This window comes from Bufo bufo, chromosome 4 (genome assembly GCF_905171765.1).
Source record: "Bufo bufo chromosome 4, aBufBuf1.1, whole genome shotgun sequence".
NCBI lineage: Eukaryota > Metazoa > Chordata > Amphibia > Anura > Bufonidae > Bufo > Bufo bufo.
The window spans coordinates 98,993,080-99,020,355 of record NC_053392.1 but is presented as its reverse complement, the minus strand read 5'-3'; the positions used below and the strand labels follow the sequence as shown (position 1 = coordinate 99,020,355).

General features: G+C 43.0%; 1 protein-coding gene across 1 annotated transcript in view; it reads left to right on the top strand.

The window, feature by feature from the left end:
- TPO (thyroid peroxidase) overlaps window positions 1–27,276 on the top strand; it is a 297,193-nt gene that overhangs the window by 53,010 nt on the left and 216,907 nt on the right. The window contains 2 exon segments of the mRNA XM_040429901.1: window positions 4,052–4,258; window positions 17,320–17,351. Of these exon segments, the coding sequence (XP_040285835.1) occupies window positions 4,052–4,258; window positions 17,320–17,351 (239 nt within the window).

Below are 27,276 nucleotides of genomic sequence, written 5' to 3'. Positions count from 1 at the left end.
ATCTGATTATTGAGGGTCAGACACACGAGACCCCAGCTGATCAGCTGTTTGAGAAGTCACTGGCTCTCCAGTGAGTGCTGAAGTTGTCTTACAGCTTTCCCTAGGCCATGTGATGTCATGTTCATCAGTCACATGGCCTAGGTGCAGCACAGTCCCCTTGAAGTGAGGAGGCCGTGGCACTACTGCAAGCGTCAGTGTCTTCTCAAACAACTGATTGGTGGGAGGTCCTGGGTGTTGAACCCCCACTAATCAGATACTAAAGAGTAAATGTCATCAGTTAAAAAATATCAGTATACCCCTTAACCCCGTAAGGACTCAGCCCTATTTCACCTTAAGGACCAGGCCATTTCTTGCAAATCTGACCAGTGTCACTTTAAGTGCTGATAACTTTAAAACGCTTTGACTTATTCAGGCCATTCTGAGATAGTTTTTTCGTCACATATTGTACTTCATGACACTGATAAAATGAAGTAAAAAAAACAAACATTTTTATTTATAAAAAAATACCAAATTTACCAAAAATTTGTAAACAATTGCAAATTTCCAAGTTTCAATTTCTCTACTTCTATAATACATAGTAATACCTCCAAAAATAGTTATAACTCTACATTCCCCATATGTCTACTTCATGTTTGGATCTTTTTGGGAATTATATTTTATTTTTTGGGGATGTTACAAGGCTTAGAAGTTTAGAAGCAAATCTTGAAGTTTTCCAGAAATTTTCAAAAACCCAATCTTTAGGGACCAGTTCAGGTCTGAAGTCACTTTGTGAGGCTTACATAATAGAAACCACCCAAAAATGACCCCATTCTATAAATTACACCCCTCAAGGTATTCAAAACTGATTTTACAAACTTTGTTAACCCTTTAGGTGCTCCACAAGAATTAATGGAAAATAGAGATACAATTTCAAAATTTCACTTTTTTGGAAGATTTTCCATTTTAATAATTTTTTCCAGTTACAAAGCAAGGGTTAACAGCCAAACCAAACTCAATATTTACGGCCCTGATTCTGTCGTTTACAGAAACACCCCATATGTGGTCGTAAACCGCTGTACGGGCACACGGCAGGACGCAGAAGGAAAGGAATGCCATACGGTTTTTGGAAGGCAGGTTTTGCTGGACTGTTTATTTTTTACACCATGTCCCATTTGAAGCCACCTGATGCACCCCTAGAGTATAAACTCCATAAAAGTAACCCCATCTAAGAAACTTCACCCCTAAATGTATTCAAAACTGATTTTACAAACATCGTTAACCCTTTAGGTGTTCCACAAGAACTAATGGAAAATAGAGATACAATTTCAAAATTTCACTTTTTTGGCAGATTTTCCATTTTAATAATTTTTTTTCGGTTACAAAGCAAGGGTTTACAGCCAAACCAAACTCAATATTTATGGCCCTGATTCTGTAGTTTACAGAAACACCCCATATGTGGTCGTAAACCGCTGTACGGGCACACGGCAGGGTGCAGAAGGAAAGGAATGCCATACGGTTTTTGGAAGGCAGGCTTTGCTGGACTGGTTTTTTTGACACAATGTCCCATTTGAAGCCCCCCTGATGCACCCCTAGAGTATAAACTCCATAAAGTGACCCCATCTAAGAAACTACACCCCTCAAGGTATTCAAAACAGATTTTACAAACGTCGTTAACTTTTTAGGTGTTCCACAAGAGTTATTGGCAAATGGAGATGAAATTTCAGAATTTCAATTTTTTGGCAAATTGTCCATTTTAATCCATTTTTTCCAGTAACAAAGCAAGGGTTAATAGCCAAACCAAACTCAATATTTATGGCCCTGATTCTGTAGTTTACAGAAACACCCCATATGTGGTTGTAAACAGCTGTACGGGCACACGGCCGGGGCGCAGAAGGAAAGGAATGCCATACGGTTTTTGGAAGGCAGATTTTGCTGGACTGTGTTTTTTGACACCATGTCCCATTTGAAGCCCCCCTGATGCACCCCTAGAGTAGAAACGCCAAAAAAGTGGCCCCATTTTAGAAACTACAGGATAGGGTGGCAGTATTGTTGGTACTAGTTTAGGGTACATATGATTTTTGGTTGCTCTATATTACACTTTTTGTGAGGCAAGATAACAAGAAATAGCTGTTTTTGGCACCGTTTTAATTTTTTGTTATTTACAACATTCATCTGACAGGTTAGATCATGTGATATTTTTATAGACCAGGTTGTCATGGATGCGGCGATACCTAATATGTATACTTTTTTTTATTTATGTAAGTTTTACACAATGATTTCATTTTTGAAGCAAAAAAAATCATGTTTTAGTGTTTCCATAGTCTGAGAGCCATAATTTTTTCATTTTTTAGGGCGATTACCTTGGATAGGGTATGATTTTAGCGGGATGAGATGACGGTTTTATTGGCACTATTTTGGGGTGCATATGACTTTTTGATCGCTTATTATTACACTTTTTGTTATGTAAGGTGACAAAAAATGGTTTATTTAGCACAGTTTTTATTTTTTTACGGTGTTCATCTGAGGGGTTAGGTCATGTGATATTTTTATAGAGTCGGTCTATACGGACGCGGGGATACCTAATATGTATACTTTTTTTTATTTATGTAAGTTTTACACAATAATATATTTTTTGAAACAAAAAAAAAATCATGTTTTAGTGTCTCCATATTCTGAGAGCCATAGTTTTTTCAGTTTTTGGGCGATTATCTTAGGTAAGGTCTCATTTTTTGCGGGATGAGATGACGGTTTGATTGGCACTATTTTGGGGTGCATATGACTTTTTGATCGCTTATTATTACACTTTTTGTTATGTAAGGTGACAAAAAATTGTTTATTTAGCACAGTTTTAGTGTCTCCATATTCTGAGCCATAGTTTTTTTATTTTTTGGGCGATTGTCTCAGGTAGGGGCTCATTTTTTGCGGGATGAGGTGACGGTTAGATTGGTACTATTTTGGTGGGCAAACGCCTTTTTGATCGCTTGCTGTTGTACTTTTTGTGATGTAAGGTGACAAAACAAATGGTTTATTTAGCACAGTTTTTATTTTTTATTTTTTATTGTGTTCATCTGAGGGGTTAGGTCATGTGATATGTTTATAGAGCCGGTCGATACGGACGCGGCGATACCTAATGTGTATACTTCCCCCCCCCCCCCTATTTTTTACCAATTTTTTTAGACTTTATTTGGGGAAAATGACGCTTTTGTTTATTTTTACTTGAAACTTTAAATTTTTTGGGGGGAAAACTTTATTTTTTGAACTTTTTTTTCACTTTATTTTTTGACCCACTTTGGGACTTGAACTTTTGGGGGTATATTCCTTTACAATGCATTCCAATACTTCTGTATTGGAATGCATTGGCTGTATGAGTAATACTGTGTGAATTACTCATACAGCTTCCGGGGCCTGTGAGATCCAGGGGGCTGGATCTCACAGGCTTTTTACCGGAAGGCAGCGCAGATGCCTCAGGAAGGCATCGCGCTGCCTTCCATGCCATCGGGTCCCCCCCACAACCCCATGGGGACCCGATGGCACCACCGCCGCACCAGGTAAAAGCCGCAAACCGCAGGTCTGAATTGACCCCCCCGCGCATTTATCTGAGGTGCCTGCTCAATGATTTGAGCAGGCACCTTGTTCCGATCACCGCCCGCCGGGCGGCGGTGATCGGAACAACACATGATGTACCAGTACGTCATGTGTCCTTAAGGACTCGGGAAACATGCCGTACCGGTATGTCATGTGTCCGTAAGGGGTTAAAGGGGTTGTCTCACTTCAGTAAGTGGCATTTATCATGTAACATAGTAACATAGTAACATAGTAACATAGTACATAAGGCCGAAAAAAGACATTTGTCCATCCAGTTCGGCCTGTCATCCTACAAGTTGATCCAGAGGAAGGCAAAAAAAACAAACAACAGCGATTCTGAAGGGAGCGCTAGCGATGTTGTATCTGTACATTATAAGACATTGTAATGCTATGCTTAGATCTGCTATATCAGTATAATTTATTGAATTAATTTCCATATGCTACATATAAAATATTGTAGATGCTCAACAATTTTATATTTTTACAGGTACGTGAGGTTACCAATAAAATAATTCATGCATCAAATAAAGCTTTTCAAGAAGACAGTTTATACTCCCACATTATAATTGAATGGGGCCAATACATAGATCATGACATGGCTTTTACCCCACAAAGTATTAATAAGAGGAAAAGTATGTGGAGTTCAGACTGCCACTGTAGCAGCAAGAATCATAAGTCGTGTTTCCCTATAAAGGTAAGTGATGGATCTCTGGAATGGGATCTTTGAGACCTTACCTGACACCATCTACACAGGCTCAAACTATGGACAATAACATCACTATGTGAAGTACTTGCAAACAATGCAGGAGAGTTATCCAGCCATCCTGCATTGCATATTTTGACTGGGGAAAATGATACGTGGGTAGGCTAATAAACCAACAAAAAGCTGTGAAAAAAGGTAGAATAACTTTATAATATACATTGTTGCAAACTTATGCTTGTTTGTGGGTGTTGGTGTTGCAATTGCAGCTGCTCTGTTATACTTACCCGGCCGGCAAGACCCTACATGCAGGCTGAGGCTTGTTTGTTGGCAAAGTCTGTTCTTCTCTGCCCACAGGGTGCACACAAGCTCTTCCTTGGCTCTTAAAGGGCCAGCACACACACACACACACACACACATCTTCCACAGGGACGGACTGGGAACCTAAAGTGGCACTGGAAAAAAAAAAAAAAACTGGCTCCATGTTGTAATCAGTCCAAATTGATAGAAGGAGGGGCAACAGAAGTGTGCAGGTCAGCAATACAATAGCACAAAATAATGTCCCATCAGAACCATATAACACAGTGCAGCACAATATATTGCCCCAAAATCTGCCCCTTTGTGGTGTCCTTCAATAGATGACATTTTCTGTCCTTTTCCACCATTTGTCTCTGATTAAGATGTGGAGCAGGGTGCTAGGGGTTGAGGTGTGGGCCACAGCAGTTGAATTCAGGAGGGCATCTGCAGTCACTGGCTCGATATATGGGTACCTGATTCTCACTGCATTTATTACTGTTGAGAGATCATTATGTACCCAGCCAGCGGCAGAGAGGAGGGATTGGGCAGCCCTCTGGACATTGGCCCACCGGGAAATTTCCCTGTAAGGTCTATGGCCAATCCGCCCCTGAGGGTGCCTAAGCAAAAGATTTTTTATCCTGCCTAACTTCCTGCAAAGTTGTACTCTATACATTACTGTAAATCTGATTACCTGATATTAGTGATGACCCACAGTGTCTAAAACCATTTGACACTTTGTAGCTGCCTGCGGCTTTTGTGCCCAGAACTTCTGTATCCCTTGCCTATGCCTGATGTCCTGTGGAACCATATAGCCATGGACTGACCTGCCTTCTGCCTCTGATCGCACAGTAATATGGGTGGTGGCTGATTGTTTCTTGAAGATGGCTCACTTGCTTCATCTGCCTGGTCATCCATCTGCCAGTGAACGGGCTAACTTGTTTGTGGAACATATTTTCTAGTTACAAGAATTACCCTTGCACATCATGTCTGATTGTGGGGTGGAGTTTACCTCAAAATTTTGAAAAGCCATTTGCAAGTCTCTAAATGTCAAACTGGACTTTTCGAAATTTAGTAGTCAAAAAGCCATTGAAATACATTAAAATGTTAGTTATCTTTTTCTTGACATTCTTTACTTAAGCTGTTAACCATCAAGTTTAGCTCAGCTATATCTGTACAATATATTATAGTATATGTAAATTTATTATGGTTAAAACATCATAAAACATCAGTAGTAGTTTCCCACATATTATGCATTCATATATATCAAAAGTATGATTATATATATTAGAGATGGGACGGGGGATTCGTCGAATCCACAAATCCATCGAATCTTGCTGGATTCGTGGGATTCGTGGACTCGAATCCCAACGTCATTTCCGTAATTCGAATCTGACGAATCCCTCCGAGTAGGGCTGAAACGATTATTCGAATAACTCGATTAAATCGAGTCAAAAAATTCATCGATGCAGTTTCCCTGCATTGAGTAATCGTTACATCACATGATCACGGAGCGGGAGTGAAATTAAGCGTCTCACTCACCGCTTCCGTGTCCTCCGGAGGCCAGAGAGGCAGGACTTTGCGTAATGTGCAGTTGCGCTCATACATCGTCATCACGGATGAATGGAAGAACCTTGGCAATGGGCATGTATAAAGTTATTGGTTTGGAGGGGTTAATGGAAACACCTTGGCATTAGGCATGTATAAAGTTATTGGTTGGAGGGGTTAATGGAAGCACCTTGGCAATGGGCATGTATAAAGTTATTAACCCCTTCAAACCAATAACTTTATACATGCCTAATGCCAAGGTGTTTCCATTAACCCTTCCAAACCAATAAATTTATACATCGTCATTGCCAAGGTTCTTCCATTAACCCCTCTCCAAACCAATAACTTTATACATGCCTAATGCCAAGGTGCATCCATTAACCCCTTTAAACCAATAACTTTATACATGCCTAATGCCAAGGTGCTTCCATTAACCCCTCCAAACCAATAACTTTATACATGCCTAATGCCAAGGTAGGATTCGTAGCATTCGAGATTCTTATTTAAGTAACTGTCCATGCAGCTCTATAGTGTAGTGATTAAAGGATAACTGTCACATTTAGACCCTAATTTAAATTTTCATATATGTAGTTACTAATAACATGATATTCCAGAATCAGTTACTATTAGACTGACTTATCCCATATTTAATAAGATTCAGCCCTTAGCAACCAGTCTGCATAAAACTGCAATCTCACTATTCAGTTAAGATGGCCGCCACTGCCCTCCCCCTGAGGCTAATCCCGCCTGCCCTCACTAGCCAGTAACAATAGCCCCCCAAAAGTGTCAGTAACCAAAGCCCTCCCCCCTAAAGGGTTAATCTCCTGCAGCACAAAGGGGTCCTCTTACCACATGTTGCTTTCATTTATACACTGAGCAGATGGCAGATCTCCCTTCCCTGGTCTGCGCTGCTCCAACTCTGCATTCTCCAGCTCTGCTGAGTGAGGGAGCGTCTGCTAAGCGCAGGGACAGGGAGAAGTGCACACAGCCCAGGCACTGTTATCAGCTGCTGGGGAGGACCTGGTTTTAATCATTTACTTACAGTCCCTGGCTGTCAGTAATGTGAGCCTGCACGCTGCGTGCTCTGTCTATCAACAGATAGACGGACCATGCCTAGCAACCCTATTTTAAGCACAGGTAAAAGTAGGCAGTACAGGGAACAAAAATGTGGAATTAAGGGGTAATTGAATACACAGTGAAAAGTTGAAATAGGGCCACCAAGGTGATATTAATCACCACAATCCAAACTCCAAAAAAAAAAAAATACTACAGTTATCCTTTAACATTCTTGGCTGTAATGTAGAAGGTTGTGAGTTCGAATCCCGCCAGAGAATTTGCAGAAATAGAGGCTAAGTTAGATTTAAATACACTGACTCGAGCACAAGCAATATTCGGCCGAGCATAGCAATGCTCAAGCATGCTCGCCCAACACTAGTGGACACCCATGTGTCCATTCGAGGTGCTGAAACAGATAAACCCAGTCTGTTACAAGTTGCGCCGTCCAGTCTTGTCACATATACCAAATTAATTCCATATCTCCCTGCTCCTGTCAGTACTGAAGATGTATTAGAAGACTAGACTATTTTGAATATAAAGAAAATCAAAAGGAAGACCTTCTTTTTGGTGGACTGGAAGGGCTATGGTCTAGAAGAAAGATCTTGGCAGCTGGCTGAAAATATTAATGCCCCTAATCTTCTGAAAAAAAATCCTGCAGCAATCTGGATCAAAGAAGAGAGGGTACAAAGGGGAGGTACTGTTACAGCAGCAGCTGCAACCCACCCCTGCTCTGTTAAACCCACTTTCCACTGCCATCCTCTGGCTGAGTCTTGCCACTGGGTTCACTATGTCCCTCCATGCAGGCTGACGCCTGTTTGACAGTAAGTCCTCTCCTACTCTGCCCATAGGGTGCCTAAATGCTCTAAGACAGACAGCGCTTGCACTCTGTAATCCTCACTAGGTAATAGTTGATTAACTAGGAGTACTTCAGGTACCTTCCCCAGTTGGGAGTTCCTGAGCAAAAGGTTTGTTAGTCTGCCTAATTTTCTGCAAAGATATACTGTATACTGTTGTCTGCCCATGTACTGACTTCTGACTGTTTACCTGTATTGACCCTGTGCTACCTGACCCGTGCCTGTTACACATATTGTTTCTAATCTGCCTGGTGTGACCTCAAATTCATTCTCATATTGCTTGTACTCCACTAGACCTGACATCGACCTGCAGCTGACTACGATTCTGCCTGATGGCTTGCTTTCCTGCACTGGTGTCTCTGAGACCCCAGATCGGCTGTTAACCACACAGAGATTACTCCAAGTGGTAGTGGTCTGGTGGCTCCCCTGTAGCGGTCCAGATCCCTGTGTAGAGATGAAAGGGTGAATACCAGGGGAATGCCACGATAATGCCCTTAGTATAGCCTTAAGCCAAATCTGTTGGTAAACACACTGGTTTCACACCCAATGTCGTAACAGCGGCGCATGAAATTATATAATCAACATTATAGGTAGACTTACTGTACATTAGTGATGTTCAACCTGTCACTGTCAGGACATGCTGGAAGTATTATCCTTGCAACATCTGGAGAGACACATTGGAGCCCATTACACAACCAGGGTTCTTCAGGCCATTGGTCTCATAGTAAAACTTTTGTTTTAGTATATTGTATGCATGCAGAGACTTGCAGACACCTATGTTTTCATAGCTCATTATGGATTCTGCTTCAAAAATGCAAACTCTTGCACCATAATAAATCCTGTTATGCATTCCACCAATACCATGTACTATTCTTCATCTCTTTTTATATATGTGCAGTCTGATTTGAAAATTTACCTCCACAGAGTACAATTTAATGAGAGGAAACATGGAGCTCATGTGCAGAGCACTTTTGTAGCCCTTCTGTTGGCCTATACTGACTCAAAGAGAGATGGCTCCAGCAATGATTGTAGCGAACTGCAGCCATAGCATGTTTTGAATATTAGCATTGGTCCTTTCCTCCCAGATATATTGTTTGCAACCAAATTCCAACCAGATTTTACGGGTGGCATTTATTTGTCCAAATGGGTGGTTTTTGTAGGCTTGAGCACAGAGAGAAAATGTGCCAAAAGCAGCATCATGAATAATCATTATAACAACATGCTGGATCTCTTACAGAGGTGCCCAGAGTCCTCCTTCCAGGTGCCACTTTGCTTCTACATCATGGTACTCTGGGCATGGGTCACAATCACCTGCCTTTTAGCAGGCGCTTATAGGGCTAGCGTTTGCAAAATTCCCTTGACCAAAGTCATTGTCAAAGCTTTTTTAACCCCTTAAGGACCGGGCTCATTTTCACCTTAAGGACCAGGCCATTTTTTGCAAATCTGACCAGTGTCACTTTAAGTGCTCATAACTTTAAAACGCTTTGACTTATCCAGGCCGTTCTGAGATTGTTTTTTCGTCACATATTGTACTTCATGACACTGGTAAAATGAAGTCAAAAAAATAATTTTTTTTGCACAAAAAAAATACCTAATTTACCAAAAATTTGGAAAAATTTGCAAATTTCAAAGTTTCAGTTTCTCTACTTCTGTAATACATAGTAATACCCCAAAAAATTGTGATGACTTTACATTCCCCATATGTCTACTTCATGTTTGAATTGTTTTGGGAATGATATTTTATTTTTTGGGGATGTTACAAGGCTTAGAAGTTTAGAAGCAAATCTTGAAATTTTTCAGAAATTTACAAAAACTCAATTTTTAGGGACCACTACAGCTCTGAAGTCACTTTGCGAGGCTTACATAATAGAAACCACCCAAAAATGACCCCATCTAAGAAACTACACCCCTCAAGGTATTCAAAACTGATTTTGCATACATTGTTAACCCTTTAGGTGTTGCACAAGAGTTATTGGCAAATGGGGAGGAAATTTGAGAATTTCATTTTATTGTCTAATTTTTCATTTTAACCCATTTTTTCCACTAACAAAGCAAGGGTTAACAGCCAAACAAGACTGTATCTTTATTGCCCTGACTCTGCCGTTTACAGAAACACCCAATATGTGGCCGTAAACTACTGTACGGCCACACAGCGGGGCGTAGAGTGAAAGGTGCGCCGTATGGTTTTTGGAAGGCTGATTTTTATGGACTGTTTTTTTGACACCATGTTCCATTTGAAGCCCCCTGATGCACCCCTAGAGGAGAAACTCCCTAAAAGTGACCCCATCTAAGAAACTACACCCCTCAAGGTATTCAGAACTGATTTTACATACGTCGTTAACCCTTTAGGTGTTGCACAAGAGTTATTGGCAAATGGGGATGAAATTTGAGAATTTCATTTTTTTGCCTAATTTTCCATTTTAACCCATTTTTTCCACTAACAAAGCAAGGGTTAACAGCCAAACAAGACTGTATCTTTATTGCCCTGACTCTGCTGTTTACAGAAACACCCCATATGTGGCCGTAAACTACTGTACGGCCACACAGTAGGGCGTAGAGTGAAAGGTGCGCGGTTTGGTTTTTGGAAGGCAGGTTTTGCTGGACTGGTTTTTTGACACCATGTCCCATTTGAAGCCCCCTGATGCACCCCTAGAGTAGAAATTCCATAAAAGTGACCCCATCTAAGAAACTACACCCCTCAAGCTATTCAAAACTGATTTTACAAACGTTGTTAACCCTTTAGGTATTGCACAAGATTTAATGGAAAATAAAGACACAATTTCAAAATTTCAAATTTTGGCAGATTTTCCATTTTAATATTTTTTTTCCAGTTACAAAGCAAGGGTTAACAGCCAAACAAAACTCATTATTTATGGCCCTTATTCTGTAGTTTACAGAAACACCCCATATGTGGTCGTAAACCGCTGTACGGGCACACGGCAGGGCGCAGAAGGAAAGGAATGCCATACGGTTTTTGGAAGGCAGATTTTGCTGGACTGGTTTTTTGACACCATGTCCCATTTGAAGCCCCCTGATGCACCCCTAGAGTAGAAACTCCAAAAAAGTGACTCCATTTTAGAAACTACGGGATAGGGTGGCAGTTTTGCTGGTACTAGTTTAGGGTACATATGATTTTTGGTTGCTCTATATTACACTTTTTGTGCAGCAAGGTAACAAGAAATAGCTTTTTTGGCACTTTTTTTTTTTTGTTATTTACAACATTCATCTGACAGGTTTTATCATGTGGTAATTTTATAGAGCAGGTTGTCACGGACGTGGCGATACCTAATATGTATACTATTTTTTTTATTTATGTAAGTTTTATACAATAACTTCATTTTTAAAACCAAAAAAATGTTTTAGTGTCTCCATAGTCTAAGAGCCATAGTTTTTTCAGTTTTTGGGCGATTATCTTGAGTAGGGTCTCATTTTTTGCGGGATGAGATGACGGTTTGATTGGCACTATTTTGGGGTGCATATGACTTTTTGATCGCTCGCTATTACACTTTTTGTGACATAAGATGGCAAAAAATGGCTTTTTTTACACCGTTTTTGTTTTTATTTTTTTACGGTGGTCACCTGAGGGGTTAGGTCATGTGATATTTTTATAGAGCCGGTCGATACGGACGCGGCGATACCTAATATGTATACTTTTTTTTTATTTATGTAAGTTTTACACAATGATTTCATTTTTGAAACAAAAAAAATCATGTTTTAGTGTTTCCATAGTCTAAGAGCCATAGTTTTTTCAGTTTTTGGGCGATTATCTTGAATAGGGTCTCATTTTTTGCAGGATGAGATGACGGTTTCATTGGTACTATTTTGGCGTACATGCAACTTTTTTGATCACTTTTATTACCTTTTTTGGGAAGTAAGGTGGGCAAAATTTCAATTTTCTCATAGTTTTTATTTTTTTATTTTTATGGCGTTCACCGTGCGGGGAAAGTAACATGACCGTTTTATGGATCAGGTCGTTACGGACGCGGCGATACCTAATATGTGTAGTGTATTTTATTTTTTTAATTTTTATTCAGTGATAAATGTTTGTTTTTTTATCTTAACTTTTTTCACTTTTTTTTACATTTTTGTGACCCAGACCCACTTGGTTCTTGAAGATCCAGAGGGTCTGATGTCTGTATAATACAGTACAGTACAATATATATTGTTCTGTACTGTATTTTACTTACACTGAACAGATCTATGCTTTTAGCACAGATCTGTTCAGCACCATGGACAGCAGGACGCCTGAGCAGGCGTCATGTTGCCATGGGAACCTTCCCCGTCTGCTCAGAACTTCGCAGACGGGGAAGGGTGAGCACAGGGCTGAGGGGGGCTCTCTGGGGGCTCTCTCCCTCTCCATCGGGGGGCTGGAAAGGCACAGCAGCCCCCCGATGGAGAGGGAGGGAGCTCCCTGACCGATGACAGTTAACTTTTTCCATACAGCGGTCCGTACAGACCGCGGTATGGAAAGGGTTAAACGGCTGACATCTACACAGATGTCAGCCGTTTATACCAGGGTGCCAGCAATGTGCTGGCACCCTGGTATAACCACTAGAAGCCAACGATCATTCATGGGAGGCGGGCGGGGGATCGCGATCCCGCCTGCCGCACCGCCCGCCTCCCGCAACGCCCCCACCGCATGCGACACCTTCCCCGCACCACCCACCGGCATAAAATTGTGCAGGGGTGCAGGGGGGGGTGAAAAATAATGATTTTAGGCACTCAAAAGTTTCTGATCCCCGCGGTCAGGGCCCGCGGGTATCAGAAACTGCAAAAAGCGCAGCAAACCGCAGGTCTGAATTGACCTGCGGTTTGCTGCGATCGCCGATACGGGGGGGTCAAATGACCCCCCCCTGCATTGTTACAGGATGCCGGCTGAATGATTTCAGCCGAAATCCCGTTCCGATTAACCCCTGGGGCGCCGGAATACAGATTTTAAGTCAGGACGTACCGGTACGTCCTGGGTCCTTAAGGACTCGGGAAATAGGGCGTACCGGTACGTCCTGGGTCCTTAAGGGGTTAAGGATCCTTTCCATAGGGCTTTGTGTCTGAGCAATATATGTATTTTTGGTTCCAGTTAGCTTTGGTGTATGTTTTTTTACTGTTGTTCTATGGCTTGCTTTACTAACCATGTCCACTTGTCTGCTATCAGCCCAGACCACTGCCTGCTCTCCATTTATACGGTAAAATAACTCTGCCTGCCTCTCCCCAAACTGTGTTTTTTTCCTGCTGTGTTAAGAGTTTCCGCACTTCTAAAGGGTTCCTGTACTCTATCAGCTGTTGCTAGTGAAGACTACTCTGGGATAATGACCTGAAAATTCACACCTACTTGAGGGGGTCAACAATTTGCTTCCTGATTTAGACCTATGCCTAATCTATTCATGACCCTGTACATCCACATCTCACGTCTCATCCATGTTACACTCAGACATGCGGGAAGTAACATAGTAACATAGTAACATAGTACATAAGGCCGAAAAAAGACATTTGTCCATCCAGTTCGGCCTGTCATCCTACAAGTTGATCCAGAGGAAGGCAAAAAAAACCCTGTGAGGTAGAAGCCAATTTTCCTCACTTTAGGGGAATAAAAAATTCCTTCCCGACTCCAATCAGGCAATCAGAATAACTCCCTGGATCAACGACCCCTCTCTAGTAGCTATAGCCTGTAATATTATTACACTCCAGAAATACATCCAGGCCCCTCTTGAATTCCTTTATTGTACTCACCATCACCACCTCCTCAGGCAGAGAGTTCCATAGTCTCACTGCTCTTACCGTAAAGAACCCTTTTCTATGTTTGTGTACAAACCTTCTTTCCTCCAAACGCAGAGGATGTCCCCTCGTCACAGTCACAGTCCTGGGGATAAATAGATGATGGGATAGATCTCTGTACTGCCCCCTGATATATTTATACATAGTAATTAGATCTCCCCTCAGTCGTCTTTTTTCTAACGTGAATAACCCTAATTTTGATAATCTTTCAGGGTACTGTAGTTGCCCCATTCCAGTTATTACTTTAGTTGCCCTCCTCTGGACCCTCTCCAGCTCTGCTATGTCTGCCTTGTTTACAGGAGCCCAGAACTGTACACAGTACTCCATGTGTGGTCTGACCAGTGATTTGTAAAGTAGTAGGAATATGTTCTCATCACGGGCATCTATGCCCCTTTTGATGCAACCCATTATCTTATTGGCCTTGGCAGCCGCTGCCTGACACTGTTTTTTGCAGCTTAGTTTGCTGTTTATTAAAATTCCTAGATCCTTTTCCATGTCAGTGTTACCGAGTGTTTTACCATTTAGTATGTACGGGTGACTTGCATTATTCCTTCCCATGTGCATAACTTTACATTTCTCAGTGTTAAACCTCATCTGCCACTTATCTGCCCAAGCCTCCAATCTATCCAGATCCCTCTGTAGTAGTATACTGTCCTCTTCAGTGTTAATTACTTTACACAGTTTAGTGTCATCTGCGAAAATTGATATTTTACTATGCAAGCCTTCTACAAGATCATTAATAAATATATTGAAGAGAATAGGGCCCAATACTGACCCCTGAGGTACTCCACTAGTGACAGTGACCCAATCTGAGTATGTACCGTTAATAACCACCCTCTGTTTTCTATCATTGAGCCAGTTACTTACCCACTTACAGACGTTTTCTCCGAGTCCGAGCATTCTCATTTTATATACTAACCTTTTATGAGGTACAGTGTCAAATGCTTTGGAGAAGTCCAGATACACGACATCCATTGATTTGCCGCTGTCAAGTCTAGTACTTACCTCCTCATAGAAACTGATTAAATTAGTTTGACATGACCGATCCCTCACGAAGCCATGCTGATATGGCGTTATTTGCTTATTTCCCATAAGATGCTCTAACATAGCATCTCTCAGAAAACCTTCAAACAGTTTACCCACAACAGATGTTAAACTTACCGGCCTATAGTTTCCAGGCTCTGTTTTTGGACCCTTTTTGAATATTGGCACCACATTTGCCATGCGCCAATCCTGTGGGACATTCCCTGTTAGTACAGAGTCCGCAAATATCAGAAATAAGGGTCTGGCTATGACATTACTTAATTCCCTTAGGATACGGGGGTGTATGCCATCCGGTCCTGGCGATTTGTCTATTTTGATTTTTTTAAGTCGCTGTTGTACTTCTTCCTGGGTCAGACAGGACACTTTTAATGGCGAATTTATTTCAGCATTCAGCATTTCATCTGACAGTTTATTTTCCTCAGTGAATACATTGGAGAAAAAAATATTTAACAGCTTTGCTTTCTCCTCGTCGCTCTCTGCGACTCCCCCCTCATTACTCTTTAAAGGGCCGACACCTTCAGATTTATACTTTTTAACATTTATATAATTGAAGAACATTTTAGGGTTAGTTTTACTCTGTTTGGCAATTAATCTCTCGGTCTCTAGTTTGGCCGCTTTTATTTGTTTTTTACATGTTCTGTTTTTTTCCTTATAGTTTTTCAGTGCTTCCGTGCTACCCTCCTGTTTTAGGGTTTTATATGCTTTCTTTTTGTCATTTATTGCTTTCTTTACAGTTCTGTTTATCCACATTGGTTTCTTTTTGTTCCTTAACCTTTTATTCCCATACGGTATGTACCTCTCACAATGAGATTTTAGGATGTTTTTAAAGATATCCCATTTTTTGGCTGTATTTTTATTTTTGAGGACTTTGTCCCAGTTAGTTAGGCCTATGGCCTCTCTTAGTTGGCTAAATTTAGCTTTTTTGAAGTTTGGTATTTTTGTTTCTCCCTGTAGAAACGCTCTTTTGAATGATAATTGGAAGGTTATTACTTTATGGTCACTATTTCCCAGGTGTCCCCCAACCTGCACGTCTGTTGTTCTGTCAGGTCTATTGGTTAATATTAAGTCCAGTATGGCCGTCCCTCTAGTCGGGTCCTGAACCAGTTGGGAGAGATAATGGTCTTTGGTTATTGCCAAGAATCTGTTTCCTTTATGAGATATACAAGTTTCAGTTTCCCAGTCTATATCTGGGTAGTTGAAGTCCCCCATAATAACCACCTCATTATGATTTGCCGCCTTGTCTATCTCGTTTAGTAGTAGATTTTCTGTGGACTCTGGTATATTAGGTGGTTTATAGTAGACTCCTATTAGTAATTTATTGTTGTTTTTAGCTCCATGTATCTCTACCCACAGTGACTCCACATGTTCATGTCCCTCACTTATATCTTCACGGAGTGTGGGCTTTAGACAAGATTTTACATAAAGGCAGACCCCTCCACCTCTCCGGTTTTGACGATCCTTTCTGAACAGACTGTAACCTTGTACATTAACTGCCCAGTCATAGCTATCATCCAGCCATGTCTCAGTTATTCCCACTATGTCATAGTCCTCCTCACACATCACTAATTCCAGTTCACCAGTTTTATTAGTCAGACTTCTGGCATTAGTATACATACATATGAGAGGTTTATGTATATTTTTTACCCTACACCTTTCCTTCTGAACTGTTCTTGTCCCTCCTTCCATTTCTCCCCCAGTCCCACTACCTTGCCCCCGGTCTCTATCTGCACTATCTTCCCCTTCTATAGTGTAATTACCCTCCCCCCCAGTCCCTAGTTTAAACACTCCTCCAACCTTCTAGCCATCTTCTTCCCCAACACAGCTGCTCCTTCCCCATTGAGGTGCAGCCCGTCCCTACGATAGAGGCTGTAGCCGACAGCGAAGTCGGCCCAGTTCTCCAGGAACCCAAACCCCTCCCTCCTACACCAGTTCTTGAGCCACTTGTTAATTTCCCTAATCTCCCGCTGCCTTTCTTGTGTGGCCCGTGGTACCGGTAGTATTTCGGAAAATACTACCTTTGAGGTCCTTGCCCTAAGCTTTTGCCCTAAATCCCTGAAATCATTTTTAAGGACTCTCCACCTACCCCTAACTTTGTCATTGGTTCCGATATGGACCATGACCGCTGGATCTTCTCCAGCCCCTCCCAGTAATCTGTCAACCCGATCCGCGATATGTCGAACTCTAGCGCCAGGAAGACAGCACACTGTTCGGCGATCACGGTCTTTGTGACAGATTTCCCTATCTGTTCCCCTAATAATTGAGTCTCCCACTACCAGCACCTGTCTGGCCTGCCCTGCTCTCCTGGTCCCCTGCTTACCGGAGCTGACATTCCCCTGACTGGCAGAGGAAGTGTCCGGCTGCGGCAGTGCCGTCCCTGGACTGACATCCCCCTCATCTGCCAAACGTGCAAACTTGTTGGGGTGTGTCAGATCAGGGCTAGCCTCCCTGGCACTCTTCCCTCTACCCCGCTTTCTAAATGTTACCCAGCTAGCTACCTCACTTTCCTCAGCCTCCTCTCTGTCACCCTCTCCCTCATCTACCCCAAAGAGTGCTTGCTCGGTGAGAAGCAAACTTTTTTGCAAATTGTCAATGCCTCTCAGTGTTGCAACTTGCCCATTTAGAGACTCGATTAGCGATTCCAAACGGGTAATTTGCTCACATCTTGAACAAAGAAATTCACCCTGGAACGGTGAAGTGAAAACAAATAATGAAAGGAATGAAGCTCCACAAAGATATAGGCATGCGGTAGAGCTCATGCCAAAATTATGGGATGACTTATTTACTTCTCAATGAAATGAGGTTTCAGTTTATTTGCCTTTTCCACATGCAATAATGTCTATAGAAGTACAAAGGTGTCACTAGGCCGTTATTAGGTAGTTGCATAAATCTGCCCCGCAGTGATCTATTCTCCACCATTTATTTATGATAATACGGGGTTACTTTTCAGATATTGTTCCCAAGCCTCAGCCATACTTTTGCATTTATATTTCCTTTGACCTATATTGCATAAAGCTAGAAATATCTTACCCTGCAAAAGAATCTTTCGCCAGCAGTTCAGCACAACAGGGAAATTGTCATGTAAATTCAGGTTTTCACTTGGGCATACGTTTTATTTTATTTTAACGATTTATAGAATTAAAGTAAAGCTCATTATATTTTCAAAATGCAGGAAAAATAGATTGTGGGCGGCTAAAGCATCAATGCTACTGAAAAGCTTTTTAGCTGGAATTTCTAAATGTTGTGCTGATAATGGTGGAAGTGGACATAGAAGAAATGTCTGGACATAATGTGCAAAACAACCTAATTATACAGTACCACTACTATTTGGAATGCGTTAAAAAAATGGCCAGACACTGCAGAAAAAGCACTCGACCTAGCCTCTTCTCTAGTTCACCCCTGGTCAATGCAGATGGGAAAATAACAAAAGACAGTAAAATGTCTTGTGGAGATGTACAGCCACATGAAAAAATAAGGACACCCAAATCCCAATGTAAAGTGTTTTATTTCATGTGGACATAACAATAGGTAATTTAAGTTAACAAAATGCAGTAACAAATTTCTTTTGTTGATCGGCGTCCCGGGCTGCCTGTAAAAAGCTCTAATGTGGACGCCGACTCTGTTGCTGCCGTACGCAGGATGCCAGTCCCATTCCATGTCTGTCGATACATGAGAAGGAGAGCTAAGTATTCTATTTAGGCTTTTGGTGTTTGACTATCGCCAAGCCAAAGGGTGAGAAGACGGAGCCTCTAGGTGCTGCAGCAACGCCCCGCTAGCACCTAGAGGCTCATTAGCATATTATAAAAGTCTTTATTTTGAGGGAACAGTGGCAGGCAGGGAGTTAAAAAGCATACTGTTATGTACTGCTGACATTAGCACATCACTAATGTCAGTCAGCTACATAACGATTTTTCTCATGACAGAAACCCTTTAAGATGGATGTGGAAAACGTTGGTCTTAAAGGGGTTGTCTTATCTTGCCATTAATAAGGCGAGATGAGACACAGTCCCGACCACCAGCCTGCCGGGAAACAGTAGAGAGCTCCAGCACTTGCTGTTTCAGTAGCTCCCATAGCTATGCTATTTCTGAGTTAGGAAAGCTGCATAGCTTGCTGTGCTACACTGTTTCGGTAGCTCTCATGCACCACAATGGGAGCTACTGAAACAGCAAACGCCGGAGCCCTCTGCTGTTTCTTGGCCGGTTGGTGGTCGGGACTGTGTCTCATCTCCTCTTAGTAATGTCGAGATGAGACAACCCTTTTAATAAATGTCCCCCTTAGGTTTTATTTACAAGATCCTTTCTTGGGGATGGCCATATTGGAGAAGCTGTCCTTCGTGCAGGCAAGAAAGTGTTCATTTCTGCTGCCCAAAAACAATGCAATGATCACTCGTTCTCATGCTGTGGATGTGATCACAGCATGTAAATGTAGTGTTTCACCCCCAGTGAATGAGAATCTAGTAGTTGGTAAGAAACGCTTCATTACCGATAATCGGCCGCTCCTCTGGCCATGTAATCCCACCATTATATCAGAATGGTACTAATTAGAGATGAGCGAATCGAAGCTGATGAAGTGGAATTCGTTCCGAATTTCAGAAAAAATTGGATTCGCACCAAAGCCAAATTTAACGAATCACATTTTTTCCTAAAATGGCAGCTGCACGTGTGCACATGCCATGCATCCAGCCAATCAGCAGCCAGCCAGCCCTGTGATGTCACAACCCTATTAATAGCGGCAGCCATTTTAGATTCTGCCATTTACCAGTGTACTTAGTGCAGGGAAGGATGTCAGCAGGCGCTAGGGACAGTGTTATAAAAAACGTCAAGTGCAGGGAAAGATTATTCAAGGTGTAGGGAAAGGATAGGAGTAGAGTTGAGCGGACACCTATATGTTCGGGTTGGACGAGTTCGGGTTCGGGACACGAACTTGACCCCGAACCCGAACCCCATTGAAGTCAATGGGGACCCGAACTTTTGGGCACTAAAATGGCTCTAAAATAGTCCTGGAAAGGGCTAGAGAGCTGCAAAAGGCATCAAAATGTGCTTAACCCCTTCAGGACACAGCCTTATTTCACCTTAAGGACCAGGCCATTTTTTGCAAATCTGACCAGTGTCACTTTAAGTGCTGATAACTTTAAAACGCTTTGACTTATCCAGGCCATTCTGAGAATGTTTTTTCGTCACATATTGTACTTCATGACACTGGTAAAATGAAGTCAAAAAATTTAATTTTTATTTATAAAAAAATACCAAATTTACCAAAGATTTGTAAAAAATTGCAAATTTCCAAGTTTCAATTTCTCTACTTTTATAATACATAGTAATACCTCCAAAAATAGTTATTACTTTACATTCCCCATATGTCTACTTCATGTTTGGATCATTTTGGGAATGATATTTTATTTTTTGGGGATGTTACAAGGCTTAGAAGTTTAGAAGAAAATCTTGACATTTTTCAGAAATTTTCAAAAACCCAATTTTTAGGGACCAGTTCAGGTCTGAAGTCACTTTGCGAGGCTTACATAATAGAAACCCCCCAAAAATGACCCCATTCTAGAAACTACACCCCTCAACGTATTCAAAACTGATTTTTCAAACTTTGTTAACCCTTTAGGTGTTCCACAAGAATTAATGGAAAATAGAGATACAATTTAAAAATTTCACCTTTTTGGCAGATTTTCCATTTTAATAATTTTTTTTCAGTTACAAAGCAAGGGTTAACAGCCAAACCAAACTCAATATTTATGGCCCTGATTCTGTAGTTTACAGAAACACCCCATATGTGGTCGTAAACCGCTGTATGGGCACACGTCAGGGCGCAGAAGGAAAGGAATGCTATACGGTTTTTGGAAGGCAGGTTTTGCTGGACTGTTTTTTTTGACACCATGTCCCATTTGAAGCCCCTCTGATGCACCCCTAGAGTAGAAACTCCATAAAAGTGACCCCATCTAAGAAACTACACGCCTCCAGGTATTCAAAACAGATTTTACAAATGTTGTTAACCCTTCAGGTGTTCCACAAGAGTTATAGGCAAAAGGAAATGAAATTTCAGAATTTCTATTTTTTGTCAAATTTTCAATTTGAATCCTTTTTTCCCAGTAACAAAGCAAGGGTTAACAGCCAAACCAAACTCAATATTTATGGCCCTGATTCTGTAGTTTACAGAAAAACCACATATGTGGTCGTAAACTGCTGTACGAGCACACGGCAGGGCGCAGAAGGAAAGGAATGTCATACGGTTTTTGGAAGGCAGATTTTGCTGGACTGTGTTTTTTGACACCATGTCCCATTTCAAGCCCCCCTGATGCACCCCAAGAGTAGAAAATCCAAAAAAGTGACCCCATTTTAGAAACTACGGGATAGGGTGGCAGTATTGTTGGTACTAGTTTAGGGTACATATGATTTTTGGTTGCTCTATATTACATTTTGGCACCGTTTTTATTTTTTGTTATTTACAACATTCATCTGACAGGTTAGATCATGTGATATTTTTATAGACCAGGTTGTCACAGACGATGTATACTTTTTTTTTATTTATGTAAGTTTTACACAATGATTTCATTTTTTAAGCAAAAAAAAATCATGTTTTAGTGTTTCCATAGTCTGAGAGCCATAATTTTTTCAGTTTTTGGGCGATTGCCTTGGGTAGGGTATGATTTTTGCGGGATGAGATGACGGCTTGATTGGCACTATTTTGGGGTGTATATGACTTTTTGATCGCTTGCTATTACACTTTTTGTGATGTAAGGTGTTTATTTAGCACAGTTTTTATTTTTTACGGTGTTCATCTGAGGGGTTTTTATAGAGCCTGTCGATACGGACGCGGCGATACCTAAAATGTATACATTTTTTCCCCCCTATTTTTTAACTTTATTTGGGGAAAATGATGTTTTTGTTTATTTTTACTTGAAACTTTACATTTTTTGGGGGGAAAACTTTATTTTTTCAACTTTTTTTTCACTTTATTTTTTGTCCCACTTTGGGATTTGAACTTTTGGGGGTCTAATCCTTTACAATGCATTCCAATACTTCTGTATTGTAATGCATTGGCTGTATGAGTAATACTGTGTGTATTACTCATAGAGCTTCCGGCCTGTGAGATCCAGGGGGCTGGAACTCACAGACATGTCACAGGAAGGCAGCGCGATGCCTTCCTTAGGCATCGCGCTGCCTTCCATGCCATCGGGGACCCGATGGCACGCCCGCATGGGGACCCGATGGCATGCCCGATCTCCGCCGCAAACCGCAAGTAAATCCGCAAACCGCAGGTCTGAATTGACCTGCGGTTTGCGGCGATCGCCGACACGGGGGGGGTCACGGGACCCCCCCGCGCATTTAGCCGAGGTGCCTGCTCAATGGTCCTTAAGTACCAGGACATCAGGCGTACCGATACGCCCTGTGTCCTGAAGAGGTTAAGAGCATGACAACTGTTCTGCAAACAAATGTGGATAGGGAAATGACTTAAAATAAAATGCAGAAAAATTAAAACTAACAATCTGGATCTAGGAGTAGGAGGTTGAGGAGGCGGTGGATGTGGCGGTGTAGGTTGACGTGGCGGTGTAGGCGGAGTAGGTGGAAGCGGCAGTGAAGGAGGAATAGGTAGCCAACACTGATTTGTGTTATTTTTTATTTTTAAATTGGAGTATCCCCCAAAATATTGGGACATATAACAAAATAAAACAAAGAATAAGTGCACTTGAGTACAAGAATGGATGGTTGAGGCTGATATAAATGTCTATTCTGCACAAGGTACGGACAAGTCCTGTGGGATCCATGCCTGGTTCATTTTAATAAACGTAAGCTTGTCCACATTGGCTGCGGCCTGTGATAATGCTCTCTGCCGTGCTAAACACACGTTCACACTATACACTGACTGCAGGGCAGGTCAGCACCTCCAAGGCTGACAAAGCTTTTCCACATTTGGGCCATGCTAACCCTGCCTTCTCAGATGCTGGTGGTGCCCCAGCTACGTTGGCAACCTCTTCCTCCTCCTCTGCCTTCACCTTGTGCTTCCACTGTGCCCCCTTCTGTCAGGTGGGAATGCCATCATCAGCGTGCGCTTGTAGTCGCGCATCTTCCGAACAGTAACAGATGTTTTCACTAAATTTAGTTCCCTGTCAGCAATGCAGAGCAGGGGTTCATTCACGGCAAAAGGGGGATCTTGTCACCCAGCAATAGAACAGAGGATTTTGAGAGATTTAGGCCCCTGTCACCCAGGCACAGCAGGGTTTCATTCATGGCAAAAGGGGGATCTTATCACCCAGCAATAGAACAGAGGATTTTGAGAGATTTAGGCCCCTCTCACCCAGGCTCAGCAGGGGTTTGTATATGCCAAAAATTGTAAAATGTCAACCGACAATTGAAAATAAGAATTTTTTCAATTTAGGGCACTAAAATTGGCACTTTTTTGCATTAAAATGGCTCTAAAATAGTCTTTGAAAAGGCTAGAGGGATGTAAAAGGCAGTAAAATGTGCTTAAGAGCATGGCAACTGCTCTGCAAACAAATGTGGATATAAATGTGAATTATAAAATAAAATAACTAAAAATTACAAATTATTAACCTGCTACTCAGAGAAGGAGGTGGATATGGAGTCGGAGGTTGAGGAGGCGGTGAATGTGGTGTTGTAGGTGGATGCAGCAATGGAGGAGGAGGTAGCTAACAATGTTTTTTTTATTTTTTTTATTGAGGTAGGTAGCCCCCAAAATATTGTGACAAACAAAAAAAAAGAAAACAAAGAATCATTGCACTTGACTTGAGTACAAGAATGTATGTTTGATGGTGGTATAAATGTTTATTCTGCACAAGGTACAGACAAGTCTTGTGGGATTCAAGCCTGGTTCATTTTAATGAACATGAGCTTGTCCACGTTGGCTGTGGACAGGCAGCTGCGCTTGTCTGTGATGACGCCCCCTGCCGTGCTAAATACACGTTCAGATAATACACTGGCTGCAGGGCAGGCCAGCACCTCCAAGGCGTAAAGGGAAAGCTCAGGCCATGTCCCCAATTTGGAGACCCAGAAGTTGAAGGGGGGCAGACCCGTCATTAAGTACGTGTAGGCGTGTGCACACATACTGCTCCACCATGTTGGTGAAATGCTGCCTCCTGCTAAGACGTTCCATATCAGCTGGTGGTGCTGGTTGTTGTGGCATGCTGACAAAGCTTTTCCACATGTCGGCCATGCTAACCCTGCATTCTGAGGTGCTTGTACTCGCGCATCTTACGATCACGCTCCAGTGACAGAATTAAGGACGGTACGTTGTCCTTGTAACGGGGATCCAGCAGCGTGGCCACCCAGTAATCAGCACAAGTTAGAATGTGGGCAACTCTGCGGTCGATGCGGAGACACTGCAGCATATAATCGCTCATGTGTGCAGGCTGCCCAGAGGCAACGAAAAGCTGTCCTCTGTGGGAGGTGTATCGTCTGTGTCCTCTGCATCCCCCCATCCACGCACCAGTGATGGCCATGAGCTGGTCTGGGTGCCACCCTGCTGTGAACATGGTTCCTCCTCCTCCATCTCCAACAGCGCAACAAGGAACACAGGTCTCGCATGGAGGCCCAGTCATTGGTGGTGAAGTGGTGCTGTTCTGCCGAGCGACTCACCCGTGCGTGCTGCAGCTGAAACTCCACTATCGCCTGCTGCTGCTCGCACAGTCTGCCCAGCATGTGCAAGGTGGAGTTCCACCTTGTGGGCACGTCGCATATGAGGCGGTGAGCGGGAAGGCTGAAGTTACGCTGCAGCGCTGACAGGCGAGCATCAGCAAGGTGAGAACACCGAAAGCGCGCACAGACGGCTCGCACTTAATGCAGCAGCTCTGACATGTCAGGGTAATTTTTAAGGAATCTCTGCACCACTAAATTCAGCACATGCGCCAGACAAGGGATGTGCGTCAAACCGGCTAGTCCCAGAGCTGCTACGAGATTTTTCCCATTATCGCACACCACCAGGCCGGGCTTGAGGCTGACTGGCACAAACCACTCATCGGTCTGTTGATCAAGGCCCGTCTACAGCTCCTGCGCGGTGTGGGGTTTGTCCCCCAAACAGATAAGTTTTAAAACTGTCTGCTGTCGTTTACCCCTGGCTGTGCTGAAGTTGGTGGTGAAGGTGTTACGCTGACCGGATGAGGAGCTGGTAGAGGATGAGGAAGCAGAGTAGGAGGAAGCAACAGGAGGCAAACTGAAGCGCCCTGCAATCCTTGATGGTGGAAGGAAATGTGCCAAACTGCTATCCCCCTCAGGCCCAGCCGCCACTGCATTTACCCAGTGTGCTGTTATGGAGATATAACGGCCCTGACCATGCTTACTGGTCCACGTATCGGTATTCAGGTGCATCTTGCAACAGATTGCGTTGCGCAGTGCACACCTGATTTTGTCCCCTACTTGGTTGTGAAGGCAAAAGATGGCTCGCCTTGAAAAGTAGAGGCGGCTGGGCACGACGTACTGTGGGCAGCCACCGCCATAAGGCTTTTAAAACTATCCGTCTGCACCAGACGGAATGACAGCATTTCAAAGGCAAATAATTTAGAAATGCTGGCATTCAGGGCTAGGGATCGCGGGTGTGTAGGGGGGTACTTCCTCTTCCTCTCCAGCGTTTGGGATATGGAGAGCTGAACGCTTCCGTGGGACATTGTGGAGATGCTTGGTGACCCAGGTGTTGGTGTTGCTGGCAGATCCTCTGTTTGTGGGGTGCCAGGTGGCATTGTCACTCCAGAGGTGGATGAAGAGGCTGCGACTAGAGTTGAGCGAACACCTGGATGTTCGGGTTCGAGAAGTTCGGCCGAACTTCCCGGAAATGTTCGGGTTCGGGATCCGAACCCGACCCGAACTTCGTCCCGAACCCGAACCCCATTGAAGTCAATGGGGACCCGAACTTTTGGGCACTAAAAAGGCTGTAAAACAGCCCAGGAAAGAGCTAGAGGGCTGCAAAAGGCAGCAACATGTAGGTAAATCCCCTGCAAACAAATGTGGATAGGGAAATGAATTAAAATAAAAATTAAAAATATTAAAATTAACCAATATCAATTGGACAGAGGTCCCATAGCAGAGAATCTGGCTTCACATCAGCAGAGAATCAGTCTGTTCATGCCATAGCAAAGAATCTGGCTTCATGTCAGCAGAGAATCAGTCTCTTCATGCCATAGCAGAGAATCTGGCTTCATGTCAGCGCAGAATCAGTCTTCATGTCATAGCAGAGAATCAGGCTTCACGTCACCCACCACTGGAACAGGCCACTGTCACATATTTAGGCCCCGGCACCCAGACAGAGGAGAGAGGTCCCGTAACAGAGAATCTGGCCTTATGTCAGCACAGAATCTGTCTTCATGTCATAGCAGAGAATCAGGCTTCACGTCACCCACCACTGGAACAGGCCACTGTCACATATTTAGGCCCCGGCACCCAGACAGAGGAGAGAGGTCCCGTAACAGAGAATCTGGCCTTATGTCAGCGCAGAATCAGTCTTCATGTCATAGCAGAGAATCAGGCTTCACGTCACCCACCACTGGAACAGGCCACTGTCACATATTTAGGCCCAGGCACCCAGGCAGAGGAGAGAGGTCCCGTAACAGAGAATCTGGCCTTATGTCAGCACAGAATCTGTCTTCATGTCATAGCAGAGAATCAGGCTTCACGTCACCCACCACTGAAACAGGCCACTGTCACATATTTTGGCCCCGGCACCCAGACAGAGGAGAGAGGTCCCGTAACAGAGAATCTGGCCTTATGTCAGCACAGAATCTGTCTTCATGTCATAGCAGAGAGTCAGGCTTCACGTCACCCACCACTGGAACAGGCCACTGTCAAATATTTAGGCCCCGGCACCCAGACAGAGGAGAGAGGTCCCGTAACAGAGAATCTGGCCTTATGTCAGCGCAGAATCAGTCTTCATGTCATAGCAGAGAATCAGGCTTCACGTCACCCACCACTGGAACAGGCCACTGTCACATATTTAGGCCCAGGCACCCAGGCAGAGGAGAGAGGTCCCGTAACAGAGAATCTGGCTTCATGTCAGCACAGAATCTGTCTTCATGTCATAGCAGAGAATCAGGCTTCACGTCACCCACCACTGGAACAGGCCACTGTCACATATTTAGGCCCCGGCACCCAGACAGAGGAGAGAGGTCCCGTAACAGAGAATCTGGCCTTATGTCAGCACAGAATCTGTCTTCATGTCATAGCAGAGAATCAGGCTTCACGTCACCCACCACTGGAACAGGCCACTGTCACACATTTAGGCCCCGGCACCCAGACAGAGGAGAGGTTCATTCAACTTTGGGTTGCCCCGCAATATAATGGTAAAATGAAAATAAAAATAGTATTGAATGAGGAAGTGCCCTGGAGTAGAATAATATATTGTTAAGGGGAGGTAATTAATATCTAATCTGCACAAGGGATGGACAGGTCCTGTGGGATCCATGCCTGGTTAATTTTTATGAACGTCAGCTTGTCCAC